Source organism: Elgaria multicarinata, chromosome 4 (assembly GCF_023053635.1).
Source record: "Elgaria multicarinata webbii isolate HBS135686 ecotype San Diego chromosome 4, rElgMul1.1.pri, whole genome shotgun sequence".
NCBI classification, from domain to species: domain Eukaryota; kingdom Metazoa; phylum Chordata; class Lepidosauria; order Squamata; family Anguidae; genus Elgaria; species Elgaria multicarinata.
Window position 1 is genome coordinate 80,296,195 of NC_086174.1, and position 25,939 is coordinate 80,322,133.

The 25,939-nt window shown below is 40.4% G+C and overlaps 1 protein-coding gene across 3 annotated transcripts in view; it reads left to right on the forward strand.

Moving 5' to 3' along the window:
• The window catches only part of AHI1 (Abelson helper integration site 1), a 120,974-nt gene that overhangs the window by 88,489 nt on the left and 6,546 nt on the right, over window positions 1–25,939 (forward strand). For all 3 annotated transcript variants that reach the window (XM_063124638.1, XM_063124640.1, XM_063124639.1), the window contains exons 20-22: window positions 13,913–13,971; window positions 21,422–21,487; window positions 25,072–25,234. In XM_063124638.1, coding sequence (XP_062980708.1) covers window positions 13,913–13,971; window positions 21,422–21,487; window positions 25,072–25,234 — 288 coding nt within the window. The remainder of the gene's footprint in view (window positions 1–13,912; window positions 13,972–21,421; window positions 21,488–25,071; window positions 25,235–25,939) is intronic.

The window sequence follows — 25,939 nt, forward strand, 5'->3', positions numbered from 1 at the left end:
ATTTGTGGGAAAACATACAATGACCTTTTTATTTGTTCATTCACAATATCTATATACCGTTCCACATCTAAACAGATTCTGGAGCAGTGAACAGTACTCTCTCAAATTAACCCCACAGGTAGGACGAGAACTACTGTAACACACTGCCCCCAGTGCCCAACCAATGGAGCTGATCTAGGAGGATACCATGGTCAATGGTATCAAAAGCCAATGAGAAATTGAGCAGAATAAATAGGGTCACACTCCCCCTGTCACTCTTCCGATAAAGGTCATCCATCAGGGTGAATAAGGCTGATTCTGTTTGGTAACTAGGTCAAAAACTCAGACTGGAATGAGTCTAGAAAATCAGTATCCTCCAAGGGTGCCTGCAGTTACTCCACCACGACCCTACTCTAGGCTCTTTCCATGTTTACTAAGGAAATCATTAGAAGGGCGTGCCAGATGCTAAATATATTTGATTCTTATCTCTAATTAAAATGTTGGCTTTTATTGCTCTTACATTTGATGTAATAGGCCTTACTTCATTGTAGCTGGGAGCTCTACATTCTGTTTTCTTTGTAATTCTCTAATTCAGCAACCCAAAGATCCATCCTCTGTGACTGAAATTGCAGATGTGCCTATTTTAAATTATTTGTGTGTTTATACTTATCAGAATATGAGGTGGGTGGGTTAAGATTTCTTTCTCCTGGTGTTTTTGACAGAGACTAGGGAATGGAGGCTGGGTCTCATACAATACTGGGGACAAAAGGTTCTTGGGTCTAATCAACAGGATGCTTCTGTTGCACCTTGAACCAGCTTATCTCTCTAGACTGCTCTCTTCAGCTTTCACCTAGTGTTGAGTGAAATTCCATGGGCTCAATTCAGAATGGACTATAAGTACATGCTGCCTGTTGTGAGATTTGTTTCCAAAGTATTGGGATGTACTTAGGGTATATAAATTTTAAAAATGAATATATAATAAGCATTCAACGCCAAATTTGTTCATGTCTTTACCTCCTTTGTGAAACTTTTGAACAAGGCAGGGATTAGTTATGGTCAGACCACGCCCATCTCTAACTCAATGATCCATTAAAAACAGATTAAAAGGACATCTGTTGGATGCCCAAAGCGAATCCATTTTTGGATCAGTTGCAGCTCAGCAAGGTTTCTAAGCTATATCTTGCTTTTGATTACATCACCAGGCTTCCTCACTTATCTTCAGTAAGTAATACGAAGCGCTGGCAGATGATTCTCGTAAAATTAGGAAGGATGTGAACTGGAGGGAGGCGTCAAGGTCCTAGCACCCTTCAGATGATGTCATCAGGACTGAAACAGGTTCTAAAAGCCCTGCAGTACCTTTTCTGGTGTAGATTAGGCCCTTCATATTTCTCCCACTACTGCTCATAGTCAGTGTGTATGTGTGGCTGGATGGTGTGGGGTATGTGTGTCTAATTCACACTAGGAGGAATGCAACAAGCTTAGATACCTCAACTTGTGGCCATCTATATGTTTTGGTCTACAACTCCTATCATCCCTTGGTTATGCTGGCTAGGGCAGGTGGGAGTTGTAGGCTTAAAAATCTGGAGGGTCAAAAATTGCTGCACCTGCTCTAGGCCCCATTGTGTTCCTGATTAGTTTATTTGGAGTGCATCAGGACACAAGAAGCCTTTTGGATTTTTTTCAAGTCCACGGGTTTCATTGAAACTCCCAAATGTGGCCTACAAGAACAGAATTTCCTCATCAAGTGTTGGAGCCATCCTATCAGTAATAGAGATAGAACTCCTTAGATTCTCATCCAGAAATAATGCAACTCTGGAATATTTCCAGACTAGAACCCCTCAATAGGCTCAGTTTGTGGCCCAGCATACTAACTTGGATTGTTGCTATTGGCCCAGTCCTAAGAGGGTGCAATGCCAGGTACTTGTTGCAGTTTTCTGTATCCATATCTGCAGTATCCGCAATATGTAAGTTTATATTTTTAACACTTTAAACAAACTGCTTGGAATAAGTTGTCTCCTATAGTCACCTTGCACCAAGCATTAGAACATTTTCTTTAATAAGGATTTCCTTAAAACGCATTGGAAAGAAAATCTGCAGATGTCTTTTTGTTCGTTGGTTGGTTGGTTTGTGGCTATCCCTATAATCCCTTGATGGCAAGTTGACTGTGGTGCTCAAGCCTTGGTCCCTAAAAAATAGGGTTGCAATTGACTGAATTTTATTCCTTAAGTTGGAGGTTGTTTTTGAATAATTCATGCACAGCCTTCGTAAATGCTGGCAGAATGACATTCTTTCAAAAGGTGCTTATCCAGTGGTCAAACAGTTACAGCTTATTCTAAGTTGCATAAAAAGAGAATAAGCAGGCAGATGTTTTAATTATCTGTCAGGAAACTATAAAAAAATTCTTAGCTATAAGAGTCTTATTTATTTTATTTATTTATTAAATTTATATACTGCCCCATAGCCAAAGCTCTCTTACTGATTATTGCATATGTGGGACCACTTTAAATCACCTCAATGGAAGCTGTCTCTAAATAGTGAATCGTTTTGCAAACCGTATGGGTGGAACAGTGTTTTCCATGCTACTGAAGACTTGCTTGCACATTGCAGGTTTACTCCTCCCTCCACCCCAATGTCTGAGGTGGGGTCAGTTTATGTTTGAGTAAAAATTATTCAGTCTACATGTTGAGCTGAAGGATGCCCACACACACTATTTGCCCCAAAGTGGTTGAATTTTGGCAAGAGCTGCAATGAAATGTTTGCAAATGGCTTCAAGGCTCTTGCAAAGTTCCCACCTTCCCCGAAACAAAATTTAGAGGTGTACAAAATTATGCATGGTGGATAGGGAGGCATTTTTCTCCCTCTCAAAATGCTAGAACCTGGGCTCATCCCATGAAGCTAATTGGTGGGAGATACCAGGACAAATCAAAGGAAGTACTTTACATATCTCATAGTTATACTATGGAATGGGATACCACAAGATGTAGTGATGGCCACCAATTTGGATGGCTTTAAAAGCGGGTTAAATAAATTCCTGTTGGAGAAGACTGTCAATGGTTACTCGTCCTGATGACTATGTGCCATCTCCAGCAATAGAAGCAGTAAGCCTTTGTACAGCAGTTGCTGGAAACATGGGTGGGAGGCTGCTGTTGCACTCATGTTCTGCTTGTGAGTTCCTGGTCAACGGTTTGGCCACTGTATGAACAGAGTGCTGGGCTAGATGGACCCTTGCTCTTCTTATGTTCTAACTTAACATTGGGACAGGGGGAAGCAGTGGAAACAGCCACAGTGTACTGTCAGTACCCCAGCAGGTAATCTTTTAGAGCCATAGAAGGAAAAGTTGCTCTGCCAGGCCCTTGGAATACCCACTGCTGCCTTCTTGCTCTTGGGCTTCAGGGAGGTGGCATAAGGTTCTTACAGGATAGATGCAAGCAGATCCCTGCTTGCTTTGTTCCTGCTCACAAGCATTTCAGCAGGGGCTCCTACTTTTCCTAGCTCTCCTGTTCGAATATTCACAACATCCTTAGTTAAGCACTGCACAGGAATGGCATAAAACAATAATACTGCCTTCGTGTGGCAGCCATAATGAGTGTTCTGAAGTGTTCTTGATGCTGTGCCTTCAGAGGTTCACGCTCTGCAGGGGATGGTGGGAGCCTGTCGCACTTCTTCTCTGGCACCCCAGAGCCAGTTGTGGCTGTCAAGAATTGCTCCCCTTTTCTGCTGAGATGTTCAACAAAGATAGGAATATTGAAGATTCCAAAGAAGTTGTTACGGACCTGCTTTCCTTTATAATTATTACACAACGAAAATCAGAGCTCAAGAAACCTGGAGATTCAAGGAGCATATATACAGAGAGAGCTCAAAACCACTGGTCTTCAAGTGCTGGCTTGGGGTCTGCAAGTGGTTGGTGCCCTGATCTAAGATGGGTTGCACCAGCGGCATCACTACTGTTGGCTTTTATGGTGTAAGCAGTAAAAAGGCAGAGGGAGAAAAAGGTAATGATATAAAGGGGGAATATATTTTGATAGGTATAGCCTTTTCATCCTTGCATGACGAGTTGCACCTGTTGAATTTCCTTCTTCTATACAGCTGTTAACAATATAGGAGCCTTGCCTGCTTTTGCTTAGGGTCACTGCAAGGAGAAAAAATGGATGTATATAATTGGGGGGAAATGGAAGTGAGTCGTCTGTTGCAGTTTAGGATTAAAGGTGGGTCCTGGAGCTAAGAAGATGAAGATGCCTGTTCTAAGCCAGGGATGGGCAGGTTTCAGGCTTACTGGATCTACTTGAATTTTTTTCCTAGAATTTCAAGATGAGTCAACCAGTGCAAAGGACATATAATTTGAATGAAAGAACAGTATGCCTCTGAGAGCAATATCACACCTGAACGTTTGTCCTGGTTTACCCTCAAATTATCTGCCCTCGTTTCCATAGCGTGTTAAAGCTTGATCAACTTACACCTTTGCGCTTTTATGTTTCATTCATCTTTACACCTCTTCTCTCATGCGCCCCAGTGTATCACTGTTCTTCCTTTGAGATGCACACCACCCCCAGATCTTCTTTGTACCTCTCCCTACAGTTCATTGGTTGATGGTAGTTGGACACCGCGCCCTCCATCCCTACATGGTTATTCCCTGTTGCCTAGGCTATGCCTGTTCCCCTCACCCTGCCTGGAGGCTTTGGAATGTGAACATAGTAAAATCAGAAGGGGGCTTACTTTTGAGTAAACACCATTGAACAGAGAGAGACTTATTTCTGAGTAAACAGAAGTAAGACCTCAGAAGTAAGCATGGGGTTGAAGAACACTTCTTTCCAGTTTGCTGTTTTAAGACTTAAAAAAGAAAGCTTCTGAGTGACCACACTATTAAAAGTCAATTCTATTTGTGTTTACTCAGAAGAAAGTCTCTCTCTATTCAGTGGGGTTTACTCAAAGATAAACATGTATTAGTATGAGTGGGATGTAAATGCAATTGAAATCAATGGGATTTACTTTTGAGTAAGGGAACCAGCAGATTTGTAGTTTATGAACTTGAAGATGCACAGCTTCACATGATCAAAGGAATGGAAGATCGATCCTTCGCATTAGTGAACTACCAGGAAAAGGGTTTGGGGGGGATTTTAAAAAATCTTTTAAAAAATCAAGGGATGGCCCAATCTGATTCAAATTTGACATGCTGAAAGCCCTTCTTAAGAGCTATCACTGTGCTAATTTCGATTTCTTTATCTTTATAACTTATGCAGATGTAAGCATTTGTTTCATTTCCATTTAATAAATCCCTTAAAATCAAGGGATGACCCAATCTGATTCAAACTTGGCATGGCTAAAGCCCTCCGTAAGAGCTATCACTGTGCCAGTTTCGATCTCTTTATCTTTATAACTTATGCAGATGTAAGCATTTGTTTAATTTCCATTTAAAAAATCCCTTAAAATCAAAGGATGACCCAATCTGATTCAAACTTGGCATGGCTAAAGCCCTCCATAAGAGCTGTCACTGTGCCAATTTTGATCTCTTTATCTTTAAAAATTAGGGTGCTGCTGGCAAGGAGGGTGCATTTTCCACATTTCTTTTAAGGTGAAAATGCCCGCTGGAGAAAAGGCACACCCCTCTCCACCCCTTGAAAAAACGCCCACGGAACATCGGATTGAAAATGATGGATGAAAATATACATTGAGGGTAGCGTGTTGTCCTTTTGATTTGCCGGAAGAACCAGACTCTCCCCATGCCAAAAAATAGCGCTGTGGGGGGGGGTGAGCAAGATCAGGGCAGGACATGGACGATGTCATCTGAGTCCTTTGCATACATCCCATGTTGACAGTGGGCTATAACGCTGGTGTGATGGAGCCCTGAGCCTCAGAATTTGTTTTAAGTACCAGAACTGAGCTGAGCTTTTCATGCAAGCCCTGGTTATTTTATTTATTTATTACACTTATATACCGCTCCCATGGCCAGGGCTCTCTAGGCAGTTTACAGAAATTCTTCCTGCATTTTGGCATTCTAATTTAGGTTGGGAAAGCCATGTTGTTGTTGTTGCCATTGTTAAACAACTGAGGGCAGGTACTCTTGCTGGTCTACTGCAAATCACCTGGATGTCAACCACTGGATCCTGAGATACCTTCTACCAACCCTTGTTTTAAGTCGTTGAGTTGACAATATATTGGATTGTGCAGCTTTTGCCAACTGACTGCTAGCAGATATACTTTACTGGCTTATACAGAGTTTGTTGAACTCAATGTGCATTTGAAATAGCCATGCCACGTGTTTATTCATTTACCAGAGGATTCTTATAAACCAAAGAAAAAGCTTTTGACCACTGAATCTTGAGAACAAATTGACAACTTTCACTTGTTTGACAGAATATTATTTTTCTTGCATGTTCTTGTAGACAATGAGCATTTATATTTGTGAACTCACTTTAAGGTATCATTTATCCTTAGTTTGGCTATCTACCCCTTAACATAATCTACCATGGAATCCACTGACTTTAATGTTTATCGGGGAAGTTATTTTCTCAGGCTAGTCCCACAATGTATCAATGTGAACTGGGCTAGAAGTAGAGACATGAAGGTGGGGGAGTAGAGGAGAGGAGCATTTTTCCTGTTTTCCTGTTGGTCGGATAGAAGTGCCCATTTCAATGTTTTGCTTCATGCAGCAGAAATACTATTGGGCCACTGCTATGCCCACTAACTTTATACCATCACTGGAATTACTACAGTTATTAGTTAGTACCGCTAACACTGATACAACAATTAATAAAATTACAAACCCATGCTTGATAAAATATCTATTTTAATTTTCACTCATGAGAAACCTATAACTGTTCCTTTAATCTGTTATGGTTTACATACTTTTATACTGTACATACAGTGCTCATTGTCTGAAACACTATATAACTTGTTGTTGTCATGGTTGTCATCATAGAATTAGTACTATTATGAAAAGAATGCTAAGGGAAACAAATGCCTTCCAGTCTCTAGAATAAATTAATCAACAAAATAGCCACTGAAATACATTAGGATATGGGATGGAGAGTATAGATCAGTACAGTTCTCACACTGATGTCCTTTCAAGACTTTAACAAAAATATGGTTGGAGTCATGAAATAATGAGTATCTCTTAATTATGCCTGCATCTCTGTCCACATCAGTCCATAACTCTTTAGGGAGGCCCACTCCATACTTTAAGAAAACAGGCTCTAGATTACCAATGACAAAAGCATACATTGGTTTGAAATACACTAAGCATAATCAAGTGAAGGTTAAACACTTATGTCCTATAATTTCAATGATAGAGTTCAGGATGTGCTGAATTTCTTCCATTAAAATCAGTGGATCTCAGAAATACTTTACTTTGACTGGGTTATACACAAGATGTACCAATTCCTTTGTTTTTGTGCAAACAGAGAGCTCCGGCTATTGGGCGGTATAGAAATGTAATAAAATAAATAAATAAATAAATAAATAAATAAAACTTATTGATAGCCCATCTATTATTGCATATTGCATGCCATGGGCAATTATATCCAAATAATATGACTATTCAACAGCATTTAAAAAAAATTGAATTGTGTTTTTCTTGAACAGGGTATACTTATTTTTAAGGCTCATATTTGGCAAATATATAACCCAGTAGAAAACCTGGTAACTAGAGCACACATAACCCTGTTAAAATTAAAGCTACTCACAGGCGAGAGGATATTCAAACTCAAGTGTTTGCAAGATTGTGGGCAAGCTAGCTCTTTGAGGTGGTGCCATCTAATTACATATCTAAATATCTTCCAGTGTTCAAATATTTGTGAGGAAATTTCTTATGAGTGTGACTAATACCACTGGCCTAAGGTAGGCAAAGTGCAGGTGGAGGTTGTGCAAGCTTTCCCATGGATATCTGCCAGTGCACCTGAATAATTTCAGTCTAAAAAAACTCCCATTAGTTGAGAATCCAGTCAACTAATGAGTGAGGATCACCCACAGCACTTAACGAAATGATGTGTGAGTATTGATGTTGACAGTTACTGAATTTCGTGCTATTACCAGAATGCACATTTGGTGAGAGAGGAGAGGCACGTCATTGCCTTAACTTTATTTCTGGTGGGGTTCTGGCATGTGTTCCTGGTAAAAGTGTTAGTTTGATCTCATGGCCATTTCCAGCTCTTGAATCTAATCTGCATTGGTTTTTCCTGTAATGATAAAGTAATAAACCATTCATGTGAAGGCAGCCCAAACACATATGTAAACTTTCCTCCTGCTGAAATTGATGTCAGAGACACATGCACTCCTTATACCTCTCTACTCGTCAGAAGTGAGACCACACCAGGAGTATTGAGTACGATTCTGGACAACACATTTCCAGAAGGACATTAACAGGTTAGAAAAAAAGAACAGGTTCAGAGAAGGGCAACAAAGATGATACAGGGACTTGAGGACAGGTTGAAGGAACTTGGGATGTTCAGACTGGAGAAAAGACTGAGGGGAGACATGTTAGCAGTGTTCAGGTACATAAAATGTTGCCACAGGAAGATGGTCGAGAACTATTTTCCATAGCTACAGAAATTAGGATCCAAAATAATGGGTATAAGTTACAGCTACCTATATTTCACTGAACTATAAGGTATGATCTATGGAACAGTCTACCTGTGGAAGTTATGGTTCTCCATCTCTGGAGGTTTTAAGAGGCTGGACAGCCACCTCTCATGAATGGTTTAAACTGGTTTTCCTGCACATTGCAGAGGATTGGTCTAAATAATCCTTGTGGTCCCTTCCAACTCCACAATTCTCTGAACTGCCTGATGAAAAGACCATCTTGAAAAAATGGCACCGTAGGATTATTGGAGAATATGAAGTTATCAAAGTTGTTATTATCCCTTGATTAATTATCAGAGAGTAGATTTCTCCACTTCTCCCATCTGTACGTTTGTGCACACAGAGAAAAGATTGGTGAGGAAACCCCTAAACAGTTAAGAAAATGGATATCTAAGTTATAGAAGGTGCCTCCTCCTATAACTACCTTCCTGAACTGCGAAGCCTTCAGATGTTTGGATTACAATTCCCAGGATTCCTGACCATTGGCCATGCTGGCTGGGACTGACGGAGTTGAAGGGCAGCAAGTTGGGGAAGGCTGTTCTCTATGAACCTACTCTCACACTGCAGTGATCAGAGAAGGCCTTGTTCTCTGTCCTTTCACCACCTGAAACATGAAGAATGGGGAAACAGAGCCTTCTCGCTGTTTGTGTCAAGGCTAGAACTTCTTGCCCATGAGATCTCAAGTTCAGACAACCCTGTTCAGACACATTGTATTAGAATGCCGCCTTGATCTGTTGAATGCTGATTTAGTACTGTGCCGCGGTAATTTGGTTTTGTTTTATAATTTTACAATGCTTGTTAGCAATTTGGATGGCCCCACTTGGAGTGGAAGAGTGGGATAAATATATTTTACTAACTAAAATAAAATAGCCCTCGTTTCAGTTACAGTTCACACATAACACCAGTCTGTGGGTGATTGGAGAACAACTATAAGCCAGTTGCTAACACAAATAATAATATATTTATTTCTTATCTGCCTCTGCCTCTGGATCGAGGTGAGGAAAAACATCAAATATAAAAATACTATGAAATATATAAAACTCATTGAAAACATAAAACTAATACTTTATTAAAATAACAGCCAGACATTTTAAAATTCAACTGGGTAGGCCTGCTGGAAGAGCTCAGTCTTTATAGCCTTTTTAAATTCAGAAAGACTGTTAAGTTGGTGAATCTCTCCTGGCAGGCCATTCCATGGTCTGGGAGCAGCAGAAGAGAAGGTCCTCTGGGTAATGGTTGTCAGCCTAGTTTTCACCGACTGAACTAAATCCTTCCCAAAGGACCTGAGTGTGCAGGGCGGATTGTACTGGAGAAGGCAATCCTGCAGGTAACCTGGATCCAAACCATGTAGGGCTTTAAAGGTAATAACCAACACTTCATACTTCGCCCGGAAACTAATTGGCAGCCAGTGAAGAGATTTTAAAATTGGTGTAAAATTGTGTCAGATGCCACCTTTGCCTGGGCGCTCACTATGTTATTGTGCTGAGGGGATCCTGTTGAAAAATGTCATAACCGGCATAAACACACAGCAGCTAGGTGTCAATCAAGGGGCCAATAGTCTGGCCTGGTTTGGTAACCAAGGCAACAATGCAAAATAAGAGGGATGAGGCAGCCTGCTGCCTCCAATTCAACACCAAGTCTTCATCAACCAGGTCAGTGATGACCAGGTTCAGCACCTTGCATGTGCTTTTGACAAACACATGGTTGTTGACTATGAAGGAACACAGCAGGTAGACCCAATCTGGTCCAGCAAAGAGTATAATCACAAAGAGCAAACTGCTTCTGGATAAAGAGCCCTTTCTCCACAGCATATTCACCCCAGTTCTGGCAGAGAGACAAGAGGTAGAGGTGGCTTTGGGTTGCTGCGCTGAGATGGGGAGGCCTCCATGATTCCTCGTCCAAGTAGAAGTTTGGGGAGTCATCACCTTTGCCACCCTCTGCCATGGGACCGGGCCCTGGTGGGGACATGCCAGGCCTCCTATTTCTCCTGGCGTGCCTGGGTATTGTAGGGCTCTGGATGCACCTAGGGCCTGCTCTTCTCCCTTTACCAGACACTGGTTTGACAGTATGGTGGGGATTGGGTTTGTGCAGGATCTGGCTCCATGGGAACTTGTGTGACTGGGATGCCTGCTGATAAAGGAGGTGCACCTCACTTGCACTTTACTCTGTGGTTGGCGTGCCTCTCATCTCTCCCACCTTTCACCTGGGGAAGCTTTGGATGTGGGGGACCCTAGTAGGTGGCATGGTTGTTCTGCACACAGGCACCCAGCTACAGTGATTGAGGGGTGCAGTTTCACCCAGGAATGCTACTGCTTTCCCAGCGACCAAGCAGGCAGGGTTGTCTTCATTAGCCAAGGCAGATGTGGCTGTTTGTGCCTGGGAAGGTGGCCTGCTCAAGGTTGCTTGGCTGATAACGAGGGCATGGGAAAGAAAACTTGTGCCCAGCACATTTCTCGGATTGTGTATGGTGGACAGGGAAGGACAGCGATAGGGTTGGCTAGTAGCCGCTGTGTCATGTGTTGCTAGGCAGATTTCGACCACAGATTTTGTTTAATAGACAACACCCTAAGCCATGGTAGGGGCCGCTAACTCTACTGCAATGTGTGGTTAATTTGTGTGATTAAGCAGTGGATATGTAGCCACTATGATTGGCAAAACTGCCTGTCATACAACATGCTAAACCATCATGGTTAGTAAAATACGCCTAACCATCATGGCTTAGCATTATGTCTGAACACGGTCATTGACTGGGTTAGCATGATCACAGAGGGGATCAATGACTTATTTTCTCTCCTTACCTGGGACAGTCAGAAACTGCCTAATTAGCATAATTACTCTTGCCAGATGTGGGTTGTCATGACAACTGAACCAAGTGAGGGTGGGGAGCTGAAATAGTTTACAAATTACCCATAGACCATAGCTTGCTAGGGTTGCTGGGTAGTTTGTAAATCACTCCAGCCAGCCACCTTCACCGAGTTTGGATGTCACAACAACTGATGCCAGGTGAGGGTAATTAAACGAATTAGATGGCTCATGATCAACATGCAAGGGAAGCAAAAATAAGCCACCGTGGCTTATTTTTCCTCCATGATTGTGTGAACTCGCCCTCTCATTGGGCCAGTTCAATGTCACTATAAGCCACACTGTGGCTGAGAGACAACCAGGCTCTCACTGTCTTACCATAGTTTGTTTCCCCCTTCCTCTTTTTCCCCACTTCCAGCACATATCCCTGGGGCTTTTGTGGCATAACTTGTCTTTACTCCTGCTGTGACCCTCTCTCGCCACTTGCCACCCTTCTTGTCTTGCAAAGCACTTTCGTTGACATATATCTGCCATCTTTTCAGAGCGGGAGGAGGGCTTGCCTTTTTAGGATGAGGTGGCTGAGGGCTTTATTTATTTTCTTTCTTTGACACTAAGAAAAGCTTCCTTGGCTGCTCCTCACATCTTGGCATGAGTGATGTTCCTATTCCTAGCACATCTATATGTGTATGCATGATTGACTTACCTCTGGGAAAGCATGCGTGCCTCCAATTCAGGATCATGCCAATGTGGGAGGGTGGATTTAAGCATTCCCAGGTCCTGTTGTCCAGGAGCCGGGTTCAGACAGCACAACAACCCACTCTGAAACAAGGCCCACAGCCCACCTTGGATTGTTGTGCCTTTCTTGATGTGGGGGAAGACCTGGTTCCAGATGTATTTGTTGCATGCTGCATCCTAAAACATCTGTGAATCTGGAGATGATGTGTTTCTGCAGGAGAATTCCCAGCTACCAGGTCTGGTGCAGAGAGCGATGCCACATCTTTGGATCTCCAGGAAGAGCATCCCACTCTGCATCCTTTGAGTCCCCAGTCTGCTACAGATTCACACTATGAAGTTAGCGAAATCTACTCTACTACCAACGAGTACATCTGGAACTGTTATCCATGTGTAGTCTGTGGGTAAATACCTCCCATAATCTTCCACAACTGCATACAAATAAGTGCCTTTACTACAACAAGGTAGTATACTCTTTAGTATACCATGTTGTGCATAAGCTGTCCCCAACCAGAAACAGTAGACTGTTAGCATAATGAATATAAACATTTCCTCTCTACAGATCGGTAACATTTCTTAGCATAATATTCCATCCCAAGCTGGTTTACGTAACACATACACACACAGTAATGTATAACACTGCTAGACGTCATTAATCCACCCCTCCCCCAGCCAGTAGGACTGTGTAGCATGCCCAGTAGCAGTACCCAGAAAACTGTTAGTTTGCCCCCTTAGTAGTGCATTTTTTAATTAACCATGCTATGTAAGAGAAACAAAGGTTTTATTGGAAATGTATGCATGGATTTTCTTGTTGTTTAAACATATTGCATCTGACTCACAGCATGGGAGTGATGATCCTGAATGAAGAGTATAAGTACATGAGAAAAAAGGAATCCAAAATAACCCACTAAGAGAAGCAGAGTCTGTGAATAATAGTTCTTCCTACTCCCATGTTATCCTCACAATAACCATGTGAGGTAGTTTAGGCTCAGAGATTATGACTGGCCCAAGGTTGTTTAGTGAACTTCATAGTTGACTGGAATCTGGGTCTCCCCAGCCCTAAATCGCCATTCTAACTATCATACCACAATGGTTCTCTATGCCTCTCTCTTTCTAACTGCCATTTGGAATTTACATGGGAGGGGGAGGGGGGATTATCCATTTTTTTAAAAAAAATATCTTTAAAGTTATTTCCTTCCTTAGAGGCAAGGAAAAAGATGGAGCCATGCATATTTAAAAGCTTTGTGTGATCTTAGTAGTCTGTATAATAATAATAATAATAAGCAAAAGTATCTAAATGACAAATACTTTTTTTTTAAAATTACTGTACTGAGCTGGAATAAAATAAACATCAAGATGTGTGATGCCAGGAAGGCATATGATCAAAGGGAATACATTGAATAGCTTATACCTATTATTTCTGATACAATGAGTAACTCAATGCAGAGGTGTTGTGATCACTTCTGTGGGAAAAGAAATCTTGTATGCATGACTCAAAGATTCAATGACAGGGAAAGGCAGTGTTGCTTTTAAATAATGGTGTCAATTCTGAGTGCAAGTTGGTATGTGGGCATAGCTCGTGCTATTTTTCCAAATCATTTGAATGGAAATATTGGATTAGCTAACCTTATGTCAGGTCTGTTAGTTAGATAAACTCTCCAACTGTTCCTGACTGAAGGATGCATAGTTGGGACTAAAAGCAGGTGCTGTTTTTTTATTCAGGGTTTTGTGAAATGTCTTACCCTCATCATGTTTTTAAAATAATATTATTTATTAAACTGAAAGGGGATAACAAGAGAAAATTTCACACTTTGTCTTTTCACAGGGAGCTTTGTCCCAGTAGGAAATCCTTTTAGCCGAACGCCTTCTGCTGGACTACATACGGTAAGGAGTTTTACATGTTTTTCTTTTTTGCATATAAAAAAAGAATTTAAACTTTTAAAAATCCTTCTTCAAATGTTACCATTGTGCAGGAGCTTTTTAATATTTCCCTTCAGTCATAAAAGGATTTCTTTCCAGAAAATAATCCTCCATGTAGTCTTTCTGCCTCCTATAGTTGTTCTCTGAAAACCAAAGAATAAAAGATCCAATTTTATCTTTGCACAGTACACTTGTAATTTATTAGAATTAGGTATGCTAGTTTGTAACTCCCTATCTTCAGTCCTTTTTTTTTTTTTTTTGGAGATGCATGGTTATGGACAATAAGGCAAAGAAGGCACAACTGGAGCTCAACTTTGATGTTCATTTATTGTACTTTCAACTGAGAGAGATGGAAAATACTTTTACATTTGCTAATTGATTTATTTTAAGCAGTGTTGTTAATGCTCGTATAATAAGAGCAATGAAATCATTGTTATTTTTTTTAAATTGCTTTAATTAAGTACAGGAATTGGTTGTGGGTTTTAATGCTAAAAATGTCACATAACCCTTCAACTGACTTGTCTACCAAAAGTTCCCTTACTTGTCTTTAATTTGCTAAATTAAGCATTTTACACTTTGACAGTGCATATAGTTGTGGTAGAGGGAGTAAGAGTTGAACTGTGTCTGTGATATTAACTTGTTTGCTTCAAGTGTCCAAAGATTGTAAATATTGCCTTAAGGGGCTTCCTGCCAGCTAGGAGTCCCACAGAGACATTCTCCTATACATCCATACTTATCCCTCATCATAGACTACTCCCTTCTTCCCAGAATGTTTTGGTATAAATTAATGATTGCATTTTTTTTATTCCCATCTAAATCTTTACTGAAATTTAGTGATACATACTTCGATATCACAAGTAGTTTCCCATTCACTTCAGAGCTAGAATACAGCTCTGTTTGCTCATCACACTCTTCTGGACATAAGTTCCCCTGAAGCGGTTGGGAATCTCATCTAAGAGCGCCATGCTCAACAGAGGCTCTGTATTGAAGGTGTTGATATTTTCAAAAATGTTTTGTTAGTTGACTTTCGATGCTGATCATGCTCCTGGATGAAAGCATGGTTTATATTTATGAGCTGTTTTCCTCAATTACTACTGAAAGAAGTTAGAATTTTTTGGAGTTCAAGAGTGACTATTCTTTTCAGTTACAACTTAGGATAACTTAGACTAAAGAGGAAAACTGAGGGTGGGAAATACATTATAGTATTCGTTACGCCTTTTTTTAATTGTAGAGATAGAAAAGTTCTCCTAACAGTATGTAAATTGGCATCATTTAAAGTTGAAAGTGAAGTGTTTCTGATTAAAGGAGAATGGATCAAAATAGTTTTAGAGTGTATTTGAATCATCTTAGCAGTTGAATTATTTCACCTACTTTTCAATTCACCCTTTTAAAAAAAAATCCCTATAGGCTTTGTTGCAGCAGCTGTGTTTGCGTTTCTTTTTTATGTTTGTGCATTGCAGGACTCAATAAAGTGCAGCCTGGCACAGCTTTTCCTCTAGGCAGATTATAGATTCACATGCTCATTAAATGCCTGAAGGACTATAATCAAATAAGGATCATAGTCGTCTGAAAACCCAAGAAAGCAACAGTGGTAGCACTGGCAGTAATTTAATGATCCGTGCTGTATAAATACCAACAAATGACAGTAGTTTTGTTACTTCTTACATTGGTAGGATTTTAACTATTGCCACTTTTGTGCCTTTCCTTTCCCAGTTGGGTTGAATCCAGTGTAAGCTTTCTGTCTGTGGGAAGCTTCTGATCCAGTAAAGGAATCCCACTCGTGGAAAGGTGTGTGTGGGGGGGGGGAGGTGGTCTTCAGTGATACTCCCATCAACTTGTAGTTCCCTATGCCCACTTCCCAAAATCTACTCTGGAGTAGGGGAGATGGTGCTGGAGAGTAATCTACAAAGATCGCTCCCTCCTTTCCTCCAGCAGAAGCGTTTTTAGCAGAACTTCACTCAAGAAATGCTTCCACCAGTGGAAAAGAAGTTGGATCCAGCCCAATGTTTATAATCTGATTTTTTTTTCTTTCATTGCCAAATGCAGCATGAAACCTGACGTTACCTGGGCATTCTGTTAGAGTGCACTCAGCTGGTTTAGGTTAAGTAGCTGACGTATCAGTCCTTAATATAGACAATGGGGATAATAATTTTTGGTTTTATGGTTGAATGAATGAATTTGTGTGGTTGAATGAACAAATGGATGAATAAAATATTGTCAAAGATGTTTTAAATTGCTATACAAATTGTATTTGTGCTTTTTATTCATTATATCTTAGGAGCATAGGACAGTTTTCTGAGGGAGGGTTGTATTTTCTCCCACTGGGGCCTCCATGGACCAGATGATGCCAATGCATTTGGCCATGTTGACTGATGTCATTGACCCATCCATTTTATCTTCTCCATGTTGGCAGAGACATGGATTTCTCTCAGCATGGATAAAGGGACTTGGCTGGTAATGGAAGGAACAGCAGCACCTCCCACCATCAGCCAAGTCCCTGGCTTTGCATGGCACACCCTATCCTGATGGGGGCGAGTGCCATGCAAAAGATCTTGGCTGGCGTTGGGAAGAGCAGACATTCATCCTTGGCTCCTGTGGTTGCAGGCCAGATTAGCCAGCCTGGCTGCAGATTCCGTATGTCTGGTTTATGGTATGGTTTTATGATTATATTCACATCCTTCAGGATCATTGCATCTACATTGGTCACAATCTAGATAAATTTAATGTTTTTAAGTCTATTGATTTCAATGGCAATGTTAGACATGCATCTTAATCCATTGGTTTCAACTGGTAAAATTTTAAATTACATAAATTTGACTGGATTTGGCCAGTCGTGTGTTTCTGTGGTTGAGGACTGGATTAGGCCTCCTGGTTGCAGGCTCCATATTCCTGGTTTATGGTATGGTTTTATGATTATGTTGTACACCAATCTGGGTATTATTATTTTTAGAAAAGTAGGGTAATCATAACAACAGCAGCAGCAACTATAATGATAAAAGTTCTCATCCTTCAGAGTTGCATCTACAGTGGTAACAATCTAGCTAAATTTAAATACTCTTAAGTCTGTCGGTTTCAATGGGAAAGTTAAGCATGCCTCTTAAATCCATTGGTTTCAACTGGTAAAATTTTAAATTGCATAAATTTGACTGGATTTGGCCAAACCTTACATTCATTTTTTTAAACCCTCGGGGTTTTGAAAGCAGTATGTGATGTGGCATTTTCTTTCAGGTTGAAAGAAAAGACAATAGTTGTGATGAACCTCTGAGTGCACCTAAAACAACTCTCTAGATTGTTGCTTAAATCGATTACTAATTTAACTAAAAAAGGCACTCCATACATAGGCCAGGTAATTGTGTGAACTGGCCCTTATCTTACGTTAAAAATAGGGTAAATATGGAGCAACTTAACTGTAAAATACGGAGAAGTTTCCCCTTAAATCTGTGCTAACAATGTGTGTTGTTTTGGAGTGTAGGCCTATCCCTCCACACATTACTGCAATGTTTTGTCACTACTTTCTTGTTCTTTATTCAGGGACATATTAGAAAGCTGCCATATACTGAATCCACCCATTAATCCATCCAGCTCGACATTGTCTACACTGGGGTAGACAACCTGGTGTCTCCCAGATGTTTCAGACTACAACTCCCATAAACCCAGCCAGCACGATATTGACTTCTCAGTGTTTCAGGCAGGAATCTGAGGGGCTGTCATACAGAGGCTATTTCATATAATATGCACGGAGACTTACACTATAGCCTATAAATAGGGTATATAACCCTGTCCTAATGGGTGCTCTGTTCAATAGGTTCTTACCCCTTAGGAAATCCTTAGCTACATTTAGTTACCTTAGAAACAATAAAGAGCCTTGTGGCACTTTAAAACTAACACATTATTGTGACACAAGCTTTTGTGGACCCTAATCCACTTCATCAGATGCACGAAATATTATTGAGAGTTTCATGTATGTGCATATAGTGTAGGAGGAACTGTAAACCAAGGGTTTGCGATCTCCAGATATCTTCATTAGGCAAGTTGTTACACAAAGTAGGTTGAAAAGATCACAAAAGCTTGCACATTAAAGATATTACACTATATGGTTTTTTTATGGTCAAACACAGTTGCTTTTGTTTTTTGTTTACTGTTACTACAAAACAAAACAAATGACCACCAGTATTGCATCTAGTTTATAATTTTTTACAGATTTAAAAATGTAAATATATATAAACATATATGAACTTGATGCACGAAGAGTCGGAAACAACTGAACGAATAAACAACAACAAATTATGCACATTGCATCAGCTGCATATTGGTTAACTGTTAATAATATGATTGCTAGTGCAGTCTCTCTCTCTCTCTCTCTCTCTCTTGCACACACACACACACACACACACACACACACCTGAAACTCTGCATCTGATGAAGTGGACTGTAGACACGAAAGCTTGTGCCACAATAACTGTTTTAGTCTTTAAGGTGCTACAAAACTCTTTGTTGTTTTTGCTGAACACAGCTATCCCTCTGGTTTTAGTTACATATCTACTGTCTAGTCACCATTGTTTCTTATCTGCAGATTTTCCCCCCTGTTTATATAAGCATAGGGCTGTGTATCTACTTTGGATAAAGCCCAAATCCTGAACCAAAGCAGACTTCTTCTGATTTGGTCTTTCCCCAAAATGAAGGGGTGGGGTGGGGATTCTCCAAAGTGGGTTACTCTCACAGCTTCTGGCCCACTTCAGTGGGACACAAACATCTCAGACAAATCAGTGGAAAATTGTTATGTTTGTTCCCAGACTCTCTGTAGAAGGAAAATGCCATGGAGAGAGGTGGAATTGGAAGAAGGCATACTTTTGCAACTGGCAACTCTTAGCTTTCAACCAGGGAATAACTTTACCAGGACTCTGCTTACTTCCAGTCATGGTGCTTCAAGGAGGGATGTAGGAGGAACTTCATCATGAGCTGCTCTGCCAGTGTTTTTAACCGCATGTTATGACAGCAGAGGAAGCAACATTGCTCAGGGCTTCTAGGAATGGCTTGAGAGCCAGCACTAACTGGGTGATGTCTGTTCCTACCTGTCCAGTGGGTGGCTGTTGCGCTAGCACCAACTCCCCAACAAGTTATGTGGAGTTGCACTAGGACCCCACATCTGAGTCGAGCTCTCCCTGCCTGCAAAGTTCATCCAATTCAGCCAAGAATTTTAAAAAAATTAACAGGCGTCGTCCCCTCCATTAAAAAACCTCAATGTTTAAAGGTGCCTAGCATAGAAACCCCTGCACCTATTTATCAGTCATTTGATAGACTTAATCCACTCAGAAGGGACTACTATAATTTTTGTGAACCGCCCAGAGAGCTTCGGCTATTGGGCGGTATAAAAATGTAATAAATAAAATAAATAAATAAATACTAGGCCTGCAAATTTCATCCAATTCTGTCAACTTTTAAAAAAAAGTTATAATCGTTAGTCCATTTTTATGATAGTCAATGGAGAGTTGTATGAAACTTCAGATTTCATAAGTGAGGCTCCATTTCAGACAAATAGGTTTTTGCCCCTAGTGGTCCAAGGTGAAGTGACCAGCTATTCAAAGCAGGATCCAAATAAATATTGTCTTCTGTGCATGTCCCTACAAGATTGTACCTGGGAACCATTCCATTGGCAAGTGTGATACCGATTGTGTAACATTATTGTGTAGGAAGGATACATTAACCTTAAATGGGGATTATATATCTTCCCAAATGCAACATTTGAAAAATAAAGTGCATGTTCCTTTAGGAGGAAGCACTTTGGATTCACGTTTTAATAAAACTTGAATACAACATCTGGGAGCATTCATAATATCCCAGGGCATGTTGGAGTTTTTAATCTATTATTTCCTAAAGCTTACCTCAGCTAAAGGAAGTTTGATGGGGCTTTTTGGAGAGCTCATAAATATCTTTTTTAAAAGAATCATAATGAGAATCGCAATAATAATCACCACAATGACTCATCACTGAGTAAGAAGAGCCACTCCTGCCCTTCAGGTAGAACACACTGCCTCTACAATATTGCTACTATACAAACCCTCATACCAGAGGGGGCAAGAATAGGCTCAAACTTGCCCCTCCTGCATGGCAGCATTGAGAAATGACAACTAGCTAAATCCACTAGTTCTGTGGTTTGAAAGCCGGGCTAGGAGTATGGTGGCTGATATGCACATTTAAACTTGGGTCAGTTTTAATCATTTAGAAATTGGAGAAGGGGTGTCTTAACAGCAGAAGGGATGCAGAGGTGAGGAGCCTTGTGTACTTGTACTTTCAACAAGGCTCACATCCAGTATCAGAGCCTAGTTGAGGGTAAAGTGCCTTGGTGGGGAGAGACTGCAGGAAGGCATGCTGCGGACATGGGGAGGATTCTGCATCCCTCATCTCCCCAACATTTTGCTGTGAAAATAAGACTCTTCCTCCCCGTTTTCTATATGTGCAGGTTGACCTGTTGATTTGTGCCATTGTGTCTAGTTTACTCCTAACTCAAGCCTAACTCTTCTAAATTACAGCATGTGTATATTCCTGTTACCAAATACTAGTGCTATTACTGTTCATAAGAACTACAGCACAGTTGTTTGTCAACTGGAAGTAGAACACTGTGTGAGTGAAAGGCATTTCCACTCATGCAACAGATGGCCTCCAATTTCCATTAACCTCTTCAGCATCCATCACAGCCTGCCAGACAAACCCTGGGTAGGACAACAAACCATGGTTTAAATAAAACCATGGAGTAGCATTATGTACGAACCAGATCAGTGTAGGCTTTTTAATGCAGGGTTCGCACATCACAGGTATGCACAATTCAACAACAATGCACGATTCAACTCATACTCTGGTTGTAATTATATGAGCATCGAGCCTTTGGAAGGAGGGAAGGATTACTCATTGCACAAACCAGATTAGTAACAGCTATGGCTATATCTGACTGACTTACTTACTAGCTAGCATTTGGTGCAGTCTCCAAATACTACTGAACCAATATCCTAACCATGTTGTTAAGATTTATGTAGGGCTTTTCCAGAAATGGCATTACAACCTATAGAGCCAGCAGAAAAGCAGTGCTTCGTTGATCGCTCAAGAGCTTTGGCTATTGGGCTGTATAAAAATGTAATAAATGAAAAATTAAAAAAAAAATGCAGTTTTGCACACAGCTTGCTTAAAATCTAATTGACGTCAGTGGGATTTTTAAGCTGCCTGCATTAGATGAGATAGCAGCCAGTGTTTTCAGTTTGTGATGTTTATCAACTTCATTTGTATTTGTACCACTTATATTTGTACTATATCTTTACTGTATCTTTTCTTCCATAAGCAACTGCACATTGTGATACAATATATGACTGGGTTTCAAATGATGTTTTACTAATGAAGTCAATTAATGTTAAATTTCTTCTAGAATGCTGAGTTTACAGCAGCAGCATACACCAAAGGAGATGCTAGTTCAATACCTGTCCAAGAAACAGTAAGTGCTGTGCAGTTGTTAAATCTCTTTGGTCTACTGAGTGTTGCTTTTTCAGTAGTTTAGCTTATAATTAATTCTTAAGTCACTTTAAATTCTTTGCTACTAGTTTTAGGACTATATCTGCTCCAAACATATCAAAAGTAATTCAAAGGCAAGTTCCAAGTTACTCTAATTTTTTGGGTCTTTATTTCAAATTCTAGCAAGCTTTTGTAAACGGAATGTGCCGCCATAGCAAGTTTTTAAGCAGTCTTGAAAAGTGCAGTGTATAAAGAGGTCTTCTAATATTTAATAACCTTTTGGAATCCAGCCAAATTGAAAGATTTCCATGGCTTCACTTCAGTAGTTAATAAAGAGCATCATCATCAGAGGGGGGGGGATTGCAGTTCACTTACCATCACTTCTCCGCCCCTGCTCCTGTCCCATGATACTTTCTTTCCCAGAGAAGAAAGAGGAAGTAAACAAAGACTACATGGCTCATTCAGGGGCTGTTTTTATCATGCCGCTTTTCCTGCACACAGCAGGAAATGGTGGCACATTCCATTTACAAAAAATAAGTCACGGAAAACAGGCAAGAATGAGCAGGAGGCAGATGACAATGATGTCTAAAGGACACGCAAACATCTGTAATGGGCAGAAGCGGGCGGGTGATAAAACACTCATCTGATGACGCTCAAAGCATCACTCAAGAGTTCCTAACGCTTTTAACTCTATTAGGTGGCATTGTTTAAAATAAAGTTTTACCAGATTATCATCAATTGTATAATCTAATGGAATTATGAAAATAATGTTACTTCCTATAAATTATTTCTTTTTACATTGGGCGTCATTCCAATATTTACACTGTGTGAAGAGAAAGATAGTTGTGCTCACAGAAAGATGTCTTCCTTGGAAGGAACACTCAATGAATATCACCCAATGAAAAAAATCAACACGTTTAGTACTTTATAGCCATATATAAAATGAGCAAACACGCAAATATTGCTTGTCACTGTATTTTGGGATTCATTTTTTTACAATGAGAAGCATTGTATTCCTTTCAATAGAGACAACTTATATAGCATGCCTTATGCATTCTGTTGAATATTTATTCAAACTTAATTGCAATTTTACCTTAAGTACCCTTAGGTATTATGATTATCACCCAAGATTTCTTAATGTTTGATATAGTGATTAGATGACATTATTTAAAATAGGCCTTTAGTGACTGTTATCATGTCGGTTTCATTTTCATGGTTCTTTGCTATGTAGTTTCCTCTTACAACAATACAGATGATTTGTATAGTAGCAAAGAGTTGCAAAAATTAGTGACATCGTTCGGTTGTTATGGCTGCAATTCCTAAGTTGTTTAACTCAAGAATTGAAGAATGAGCGGAGCATATGAATAGTTTCTGTGTTTCATTAACAACCCTGGTTTGTTGTTGTGTTAAACATCCCAGAGTTTCTGGGTTTGCATGTCATGAAACAACCTAGGAATGGCGACTTCCTGGGGTGTTAATTGAAAGTGCAAATGACGATTGCATGGCTCCACGTCCTTATTATTATTATTATTATTATTATTTATTTATATAGCACCATCAATGTACATGGTGCTGTACAGATAACACAATAAATAGCAGGACCCTGCCGCGTAGGCTTACAATCTAATAAGTTGTAGTAAACAATAAAGAGGGAAGGAGAATGCGAACAGGCACAGGGAAGTGTAAACAGGCACCGGGTAGGGTGAAGCTAAACAGTATAGAGTCAGAACAAACTCAATATTTGAAGGCTATAGGGAAAAGAAAAGTTTTTAGCTGAGTTTTAAAAGCAGTGACTGAGTTGGTAGTTCTCAAGTGTTCTGGAAGAGCGTTCCAGGCGTAAGGGGCAGCAGAAGAAAAAGGACGAAGCCGAGTAAGGGAAGTAGAGGTCCTTGGGCAGGCGAGAAGCATGGCATCAGAGGAGCGGAGAGCACGAGCGGGGCGATAGTGTGAGATGAGAGAGGAGAGATAGGCAGGAGCTAGACCGTGAAGAGCTTTGAAGGTCAGCAGGAGAAGTTTATATTGGATTCTGGAGTGAGTTGGAAGCCAATGAAGAGATTTCAGAAGTGGAGTGACATGGTCAGAGCGGCGGGCCAAGAAGATGATCCTAGCGGCAGAGTGGTGGACAGAGACCAGCGGACTGATGTGAGACGAAGGAAGGCCAGAGAGAAGAAGGTTGCAGTAGTCCAACCGATAGATAACCAGTGCGTGAACGAGAGTCTTGGCAGAAGAGACAGACAAAAATGGTCGAATCCTGGCAATATTATACAGGAAGAAACGACAGGATATACCCAGTTAAACAACCTGGGAATTGCTGCTGTGAAGTGAGAACTGGATCATTCTGTTTTCCCCCAGCTACACAAAATAAACCATTACACAGTTTGGGTTCACACAATTGCGAGGGTACATAATTACCCTCGCTGAAGTGCGGGTTGCTGTGGCATCTGAACCCGGTGCATGGCAGGGCAGGGCTGTCTTCGGATGCACCCTATAGCCCCTGATGCATGTTGTGGATTGTAGGGTGGGTATAAAGCTGCACCATGCACCAGATGCACAACTGGTGCACATGCACGGCACATACAGGGGCAAGGGGAGAAGCTACAATGGCTTTTTTTTATCCCCGCAATCATGTAAACCTGTTTGCTTTATGTTGCACTATAAGTGAAGTTGCCCACTTTGCACAAACGAATCTACTATTACCATTCCATCAAGAAGTTACATAAATAAATATGGGTTTGCAGTTAAGCTTGATAGCAGAAATACCCAGTGGTCAGTGTGGAATCTCTGCAACTCACAGGGCAGTGGTGGCACCAGAAAAAAAAATTGAGCAGGGAAAAAGAACAGACAAAGTATCCCATGTTAGATTCCTGGAATAGAAATAACAATATATTTTACATTAATACTTCTATGCTAAACATCCTTTTTTGAAGTAAGTCCTATTGATTTTAACAAAGTGAAGTTCAAAGTAAGCATGCTTAGACTTACAGCCTTGTTTTCATTCCCACTTCAAAAATTTGTCTGTAAAAAATGTCTTTTCTTCAAGAAACCTCAGAGGTGCAGAAATAGGGTGGGAGGGGTGAGCTACTTGTTGGGGGGGGGCAGTTGTTCCTTTCCCCACCCCACCCCACTCTGTGGCATTAATACAGGCAAGTCATCAAAACCAAATGTTTCATAAAATGTTCTTCTACTTTGTGTCTCCATACAAGTGGACAAGCTTACAAATAAGCTTACAAAGAATATGAGCTCCGAAAGTGGTAATAGAATTCTAAGAAAATAAATGTATCAAATTCTATTTGCTTATAAAACTAGCAGCTGCTGTTGTTATTGTTTTTTCCTGGAGCTAATCTTGGTGCCTTTGAATGTTCTTAACCCTTTCTGGAATCCCACAACCCCTTTATCTCGTTTCTCCTGCTGTGTTCCCACCAGCCCCAAAACCTGAGACAGCCTCAGCTTTCACCAAAGTGTAGCTTTGGTTACAGCAACATTTATATTAGAGGAAGTGAATGTTGGCCTTTTTTTTCTCTGTGGTACAGTTGTGATAAAGCTGTGGTGGTCTTATCTCTCTTTTAGGTAGTGGCTCTTTATGACTACACAGCGCATCGATCAGATGAGCTAACCATCCATTGCAGTGACATTATCCAAGTGTTATACAAAGATAATGATAACTGGTGGTTTGGCAGCCTAGTGAATGGACAGCAAGGCTATTTTCCAGCGAATTATGTGGTTGGTGAAAGTACGTATAATGCTTCTTCCTGCTATGTTATGCTGGTGAGGGCTTAACTGGCTATCAAAGATATGCCATTCTGTGCCTAAATGTGTTCATGTGTGCAGTACACATGTTATATATCATAATCATCAGAGTAAGCTTAAATGTGTAAATAGCATGAGAATGCATCATATTGACCAAGAAACAAGAATACCATACTCTGATGTATAGCCACCTTATATTATTCACTCTAGCCTAGTATTGTTCGTTCCGGCTGGCGACAACTTTCCAAGGTTTCAAAGCAAAGGTTTTCTCAGCCTTGCTGACCTCCATCTTGTAACTGGAGATGTTGGGGATCAAAGCTACTCAGTCAAAGCATGCACTCCAGTGAGTATTTCAATTATCTAAAAATTGAGGACAGGATGCATACTCTAAATACTTTGAAAAAAACACAACTTGAGATCAGAAGAGGCATTCCCCTCTTTTCTCACACATAGGAGGAAATGTCTTTTCTAAGATTCTGCCTGCCACAAAGTGTTTGCGTTATCTAAAAATAAAGAAAGCATGCTTCTTTCTGCATAAATAATGTTTTACTTGTATGCATAATTTTAAATCAATAGATTAATTAGCTAAAATTCAAATTATTATTTTAATTATGCAAATGTATGTGTATGTGCTCCTATTGTGTCTGATATATTCTGCCTTTATAATCAAGGGGAGGAGAGAAAAAAA